General features: G+C 45.2%; 1 protein-coding gene across 1 annotated transcript in view; it reads left to right on the top strand.

Annotated features, from left to right (window-relative positions):
* Positions 1-1352: 1352 nt before the first annotated feature.
* SND1 (staphylococcal nuclease and tudor domain containing 1) overlaps positions 1353-7637 on the top strand; it is a 510267-nt gene continuing 503982 nt past the window's right edge. Inside the window, exon 1 of the mRNA XM_006146865.3 lies at positions 1353-1659. Coding sequence (XP_006146927.1) covers positions 1582-1659 — 78 coding nt within the window. The 5' untranslated portion in view covers positions 1353-1581. The remainder of the gene's footprint in view (positions 1660-7637) is intronic.

Genomic DNA, 7637 nt, shown 5'->3' with positions numbered 1-7637 from the left:
GGTAAACTGATACAGAGGTCAAGTTCACTGAAGATGAGCTCAAGATGAGAAGACAAGGTATTGGATAAAGTCACACTTATAAATACTGAAGTTGCTCAGGACCATTAGGTGGAGTAGAGGGGCCATCAGGTGTCAACAACTACAATGAATAATAGGGTAGTTCTCAACAAGAGGGAGAGTGGTACAATCAGATGAAATAAACATCCAGAAAGCTAAAAAAAAATTTTTTTTAAAAAAGAGAGTGGTGAATTCATGGTAAGGAAAGGGCACTACAATTCTAGGAAGATGGTGACCCTCAAACTTGACCTGGGATATGTGAAGTGCCTAAAAGAATAAGCAAACCATCTCTTTCCTCAGTATTGCTACAGGGGGAGTGGAATCCTCAGTGTAGAGCTAGGTTTTACAATGAAATGCAGATGAAATGAGTATTAATTTTTGTTAAACATTCTCTTGAATATTTGTAGGCGCTGGCTCTCCGTTTCCTCCTCCATCTCTTTACTCAAACTGCTGAAGGTAGGTGAGCTGACGAGCTGTTAGAGGATTTCATCACACTGGACCAGGAGCTGCCTCCTTCTGGTCTGGGAAGCGCACGTAACTAGGCTGTCCCGAACTTCTTGGAGCAGCTGGGAAGAAACGAAGAACGAAGGTCATTCTTCCCTGCGTACAGGACAAGTCATCACTCTAAGAAGCATTCATTCTTTTCATCAAGAAACATTAATGAAGCGCCTTATATGCGCCAGACCCCATCGACACAAATACGAGTGAGGCACACCCCCGACAGCAGGGAGGGCGTTCGGCCGCGGTCCGGATCAAGGTCGACGTCAGCAAGCTGTTTCACTGTGCTGACTTTTCCACGTTTTCCCTACTTTTTGCTGAGGTAAAATGTCGGAGTCGGTGTGCAGCCCGAACCTAGATTCCTCCACGAATTGCCCTCGGTGGCTCCGCGCTCCGGTCGGCTCTGTCCGGGCTACTCGAGCCAGGTAGCGCCTACCCGGCTAACTAGCGCCCACTTAGGGTCCTATGCGGCTCTCCGGGCCGGGCGCAGTCGGCGGGGCCAGACCGGAGAGTGAGGCCGCCCCGCCCCCGGGGCTCCCATGGCCCCCCGCGCTCCACGACCAGATGCTGACGTGTCCTTTCCCTCCCACTACACCTCCCGACAACTACCTACTCCGCCTGCCCCGGAAGTCCCGCCCCATACTTAACTCGTCACGGCAAATCAGCTCTTTCAGCGCTTCCTGGATCTCAATACCCGTTTTGGAGCTAAAGGGCGGGGCTCCGTGACCAGGGTGCCTATTGGCTTGAGGTCCGGCGGGTCCTGGATGCTGATTGGTTGGAGGGCGGTGGCGCTCCGGAACGCTTGCGCGGCGAGTAGAACGTGTGGCGGCGGCGGAGATCGCGTCTCCTCTTTCGCTCCCAGTCCGGCTGCTGCTCCTGTGAGTGCCCGGCGCGTCCGTCCGATCCATCCCTCGCAGCTGGTCGCCAGGACGCTCCTTGTCTCGCTGCCTCTCACCAGTACCGACAGGCTCATTGACACCTTCAGCCCAGGCGTCCGTCCCACTCGCTGCCTTCCCATCTCCGCACATGGCCTCCTCCGCGCAGAGCGGCGGTTCCTCCGGGGGACCCGCTGTCCCCACCGTGCAGCGGGGCATCGTCAAGATGGTGAGAGCGGGGCCCCGGACACCGACTCCTCCGTTCGCCTTTGGGCGGGAGTCTGGCACTGACTCCTCTTGTCCTCGCGCCAAGCTGCAAGGTCTTCCAGATCCCTTTCCCTCTGCCCCGTTCCTCACTTTTCACTCATTCTCTGAATCCTCAGTTACTAGACGGAACCGGCACGGACTCCCCTTTACTCCATGCCTTCCCGACACCCTGGCGTCAGGGGTCACAGTGATTTCCGTGTCCTCGACATTCGGATCTCCTGACTGTTTACCGGGGACAGATCAGTAACTGATTGATTAACGGAGATAATTTGTTATCTGTCTTCCCACCCTCCGGTTTTTCCATATTGACAGTATGCTGAGCGGTTTGCAGTTTTAAAAGTTCCTGACATTCGTTCTTCCCTGGAACCCCTGGAGTACTTGGCCACCCTGAAGCTTTTCTGTTTCACCGATGTTCAGTTACTTCAAGTTTTCTTGCTCTCTGGCCTCTCCCCCCCCCCCCCCAGTCTTGTATCTACTCTATAGTCCTTTGAGCTCTTGATCTACGTCCTCCTTTGACTCTTAAACTGTTAGGCCTGCAGGAATCTTAGCGATCATTATTGTTCCCCTACCTCTTAACAGATAAGGAGACAGGATTGAAGAGGGCAAGTGACTTGCCTAAGATCACATGGTGGTTTGGACTGGAGCCAGGACTAGAGACCAAGTGTTCTGATTCTCAGTCCACCTTCTTAATTCTGCCTAATTTTAATATCCCTTCACTTTCAACATTCTTGAATTTTGAATTTAACCCTATAGGTTTCAGTTTTAAAACTTTGCCCCTAACTCCATGATAATTATGTAATATAAATTTGCTTTATCACATGCCCACTTGATTATTGTCACACTGCTCCCTCCCCACCCCCATCTTGGATCTTGGAACCTGATATTTCTTGGTTGTACCGGGTTTTTTGATTGCAGTGTCCATGACTTTCTAGATTTTATTTCAGAGTGCAATTCTGATTTTTCCATCTGGAATAGCAAATATCCTCTATGATACTTTCTCCCAAAGCTACACAGTTTTTCCTGCCGTAGAGTTAAAAAAAATGTTTTTTATTTGCTATTAGTTGCATGTGATCACCAGCGAGAGAGAGAGAGAGAGAGAACCCCTGGCGAGGGTTGGGCATACCTCAGCCCCATCTTCTCCAGTCCCCATTTGGGCATGCTTGCACATGTACCTGGCATATTTTTCAAGCCACTGGGTCTGGGACCAACCATGTAGTCAGTCATGTGGCATCCAGTTAGTTGGCTTAAACACCTCTCCACCAGCTGGCCCAATTATTATAGAAAGTCTGAAGAAATCCAGTAGTCTGTCACAGGATTAAAATGTTTTGAAGCTTGTGTGTATGCAAACTTGATTTCAAAATTTCCACTCCCCCACTCCTTTCTCATATTTTCATTTCTTAGGTAATATTCTGCTACTAGCTTAGGTTCTTAGGATTTTTTGTGTTACCTTTCCCTTTTATATATGCATAACAGTGTTAGAATTTATCAGAAACTGAATGAGAAGGGAACTTTCAAGGTTTATATCTTTTTTTCCTCTCCCTTAAAAAGATTATCTTGAAGTGGCTCCTCTTTCATTAACTTTTTCATTTGCGCTGAACTTCGCTTTATCTGAGGAAGAAAATTTTATGATGTCTGGTGTTGGGATTGGTGTATCTGAGTAGATCTTTTTTTGTTTGTTTTTAATTTGCTAGAGGGTATGAGACAAAATGAGAAAGCACCCCTCATGGGAGATGGTCAGCTGCAGTCTCCTCTCTTCCATTTCGCCCTCTTTTGGGACTCTTTGGGCATGCACATACATGCACCCTGTGGTTTCTTTCTTTTTTTTTTTTTGAGAGGTTTTTGCTATAGGGTGCATGCGCTCGCCAGACAGAGAGAGACAGAGAGACAGAAAGCGAGTAATCACCCCCCAGGGGGGATGGCCACGCCACAATCCCTTCTCCTCCATTCTCCTCTTGGGATCTTGGGCACTCACGCACACGTGCCTGGCATGAGTTTTAAGCCACCGGGTCTGGGACATGAACCGCGGTCGACTACTGGGGAGTCTAGCGACATAGCCATTACGCTAACTGCTGGTCCCTACCCTGTGGTTTCTTAAGCTTGTGATTCAAGACTCAAACCTTGGGGCCAGCAGGTGGCATAGTGGTTAAGGTGCTTGACTCATGTTGCCAATTGTGGTTTGAAGGTTCAAGTCCTGGACCTAGCAGCTTGAAACTCACGCTGGGCATGTGTGTGTGCATGCCCAAGATCCCGAGATGAGACAGGAGAAGAAATTGCGGCGTGGCCATCTCTGGGGGATGATTTCTTGCTTTTTGCTGTCTTTCTGTTTCTGTCTCTTCAGTGAGCGCATGTGCCTTATGGTAAAAATCTCTTAAAAAAAAAAAAAGACTCAAATCTCACAGTTGCAATCCAGTTGCTTCAACCAAGCCACTGGCTGGCCCTTTTTGAGACCTTTTTTTTCCCCAAGTTTTTCTAAGGTTTGAATTTTTCTTAAAGGCCCCTCTCATTTGTGGGATAGGAGTGGAATGAGGCTAAACATATTTTTATTTCTACCAGTACTAGATGCTTCCAGAACATCTGGATTCTATAAGGTTATCCTGCCCACAGATTACCTCCATGGATATGAAATATCAACAATTGCTTGTTTATTGTCATGTCTTGTGCAGGGGATTCTGTTTATATTATCTCATTTATAATACCTAACAAGTATGTAGGATTACTGGCTACCTTTTACATATGTGTATTCTGAGGTTCAAAAAATGCTAGTTTACCCGAGGAAGGTACTTTTAATTGATAAGAAGAGGTGGAGTTGAGACTTGAACCCAGGCCTGTCTGCAGAGCACATGTTCTCCAACATCATGCTTTGATGCCTCTGACTCCAAGGTATTAGTTTGTAAAATGGAGGGCTGGGCCAATGATGCATGACCACAAATTGCAGGAAAGTGAAGCTGACTATAATTGAGTTGAGAAAAGATTAGATGTTACTATGTGTTTTGTCCAGGATCTGCTATTGTGGTAAGTGACTTCATTTAGTGTTTATGGTCTTTGTGCACTGAGGAGTATGGTGTAGAAGAAGTTTAAGTCTCAGAGGCTGCATTTAAAATTCAGTGGTTTGAACAGTCTGTATTATGTATAGACTGCACAGTACACTCTAACCCACCACAGGGAATGGGTGGGTTAGTTTCAGGCAGGAATTAGGGGAGAGAAGCTGGGTGAACTGCAGAGCGACAGGCCTGGCTTAGAAGCCTTGTCTGGAATGAAAAACCGACCACTGGCAAATCACTCTGCGAAGCTCATCTGCTAAGCAGAGTTGTATTTTCCTGGAGAGTAATCATTTCCAATGTTACTAGGAACTGCTTTGTAAGAACTCTACAAAAGAAGATGGAGCTCTATGACAGAGGAAAGTGAGAAAGAAATGGTTTGATAAATAAGAAAAGAGGAGATACCACTTTTCTGCCTTTTGGGAGAGGGGCAAAACTTAGAACACTGCCTGACTAACCAGAGATGCTTTTCAGTGTGAACTCTGGATTTCTCTGGACTAGGCTGAACTGAAGATCTGAAACAGTCGAGGGTTGAGGTTTGCAGCAGTAAAGATGAATAATTCTTCCTCCTTTGTCAAAAAAAAAAAAAGAAAAACATCGTAAGGTGGTGATGTAAGATTGTAAGGTTTCTTCTGGTCTATGCCTTGCCATACTAGTAAGTCCTGCATGATTTTTTTCTTTCTTTTTTTCCTGATTTGCTAGAAGGCTCATGGACTCACCAGAGAATGATGAGGCGAGGGGGGAGTGAGAAAGCACCTCCCAGGGGGGAAGAGTCATGCTGCCATCCCTTCTCCTCCATTCTTCTTTCAAGATTTTGGACATGTACACACATGTGCCTGATATGTTTTTCAAGTCACCAGGTTCAGGACAAGCTACACATTTGGCCATGTGAGAGCCAGATACCTTCACTACACAATAGATTGGTCCCCTGCATAACTTTTTCTAAGGTTGAAGAAAGGAGTTAAGAATGAAATTGCTATTTTTATTTTTAATGACATTAATGGTAGTGACTATGTTTGCTATTAAAAGTGGAGATCTAGGAACAGAACTGGTTCTAGAATGTGTTTAAGGAGGAAGTGGATAATAAGTTGACACAGGCATTTTTGAACTGTTATGTTATTGAAAAAGTCAGTGAAGATTGTGGAAAAACTAAAGATGATTTATATTTTCTGAGTTGGAATGAGGCTAGCAAGTGTGTGGTAGATAACATAAACTTGAATAGTAAGTAAATGTCTGTCAAATCAGATTTTACTTTCTCAAAACTCTAAAGGATTCCAACTCTGTGTTTCTTTGAATAATTTGCTAGACCTTCTTTAGCTGCAGCACAATATTGTCACTAGTGTTAACTAAGGTTGGACGAAGTCTTGGAGTACATAGTATATAATTCAGGCACCATACTTAGCTACTTAGAGATGGCTATTTTCTGTTTTACTGACCTGGTTTATTTTTTCTGCTTTTACTGACCTGATTTACTTTCTGCTTTTGGAATCCGGCCCTTCCCTATGTCTTTTCACACTAATTTTCCCTCTTAATTTGTTATGTTTGCATGTCTTTTCAAGCAGATATGCAGAGGCTGCTTTTACAACAATGGAATGAGTTGGCCACGGTTCTCGAATCTTCTGTGCTTATCAGAAGCAGCCATGGAAGCAGTGTAACTTATTCTGCTTATGGTGTAGAAGGCCAAAGAGGAGGATGATGCCAAATCGTAGTTCCCATTTCACTCTCATCCTCACCCCTACCCATTTAATTGCCTCAGAAGGGGAAAGGAATCCATCTGCCAGTCTTTAGCTTTATGCTAAGAACCATGACTTTCACTGGGTGACTACGGCAAAGGTGGACACCTAAAGGAGGAGATGGTCCTAATTTTCTCCTTCCATGAAACTCCTGTTGCCAGGTTGTTATGAAGCCAGAGGAAGACTTCTGAGTATAGTGGAAATTTCTTCAGTGCACAGCCTGAAGGAAATGCTACCTATAATTTAGTTCATCATGGCTAAGGGTTTTTTAGGTTTGTAAACTAAGAAGTACATGTCTTTCAAGAGTCCACTGGGGGATAGAGTAATCTTTTTAACTTGTTCCTTCTTAAGTGTACTTAGCTCATGCAAGGAAAAAAAAAATTTTTTTTTTCCTAAGCCATTTAAAATACCCATTTATTCTACTATTCTAAAGAGATAGCTGAATAAACAGGTGGTTTTAGCAGGGCCATTTGCAAAGAAGTAGGTAGAGCAGGCTGAAAGGTTTTCCACTGTAGTCTTAAAATTGCCTATTTCCCAGCAGGTAAGTGTGGTAGCTTTCAATCAAGATTGCAAGTAAAGGGGAACCAGCAGTTAGCGTAATGGCTATGTCGCTGAACTCCCACATAGTCGACCGCGGTTTGTGTCCCGGACCCGGTGGCTTAAAACTCCCGCTGGGCGCGTGTGCGTGCGTGCCCAAGATCCCGTGAGGAGAATGGAGGAGAAGGGATTGCGGTGTGACCATCCCCCCTGGGGGGTGATTTCTCGCTTTCTGTCTCTCTGTCTCTGTCTGTCTGGCGAGCGCATGCGCCCTATAGCGAAAAACCTCTTAAAAAAAAAAAAAGGATGGCAAGTAAAGGAGCACTTCAGGTTTACACTATATCTTAAAGGCTTTCTGTCATTTTTCTGTGAAAAGAAAGTGTCCATCTGGCTCTAGTTATGCTGATAAAGTGCTGCCATGTAGGAACTAATGTAATAGAATGATAAGTAATCATAATTCTTTCTTGAACATCAACTTATTGATCATCTGCTGTCTGTCTAGCTCTGTCTGAGCACTGGAGAAATAGGAAACAAGATTCTTGTCCTTATGGCTCATGGAAGAGTCAGACAACAAAGAGGTAAACAAGCAGTAAGCATGGTAGTACAAGATAGTGGTTTCAGGTAGTGGATTG

The sequence above is a fragment of the Tupaia chinensis genome, unplaced genomic scaffold, assembly GCF_000334495.1.
Source record: "Tupaia chinensis unplaced genomic scaffold, TupChi_1.0 Scaffold000192_1, whole genome shotgun sequence".
In the NCBI taxonomy this organism is placed as follows: Eukaryota; Metazoa; Chordata; class Mammalia; order Scandentia; family Tupaiidae; genus Tupaia; species Tupaia belangeri.
The sequence above is the reverse complement of the archived record's forward strand: the minus strand, read 5'-3'. Positions and strand labels throughout refer to the sequence as shown.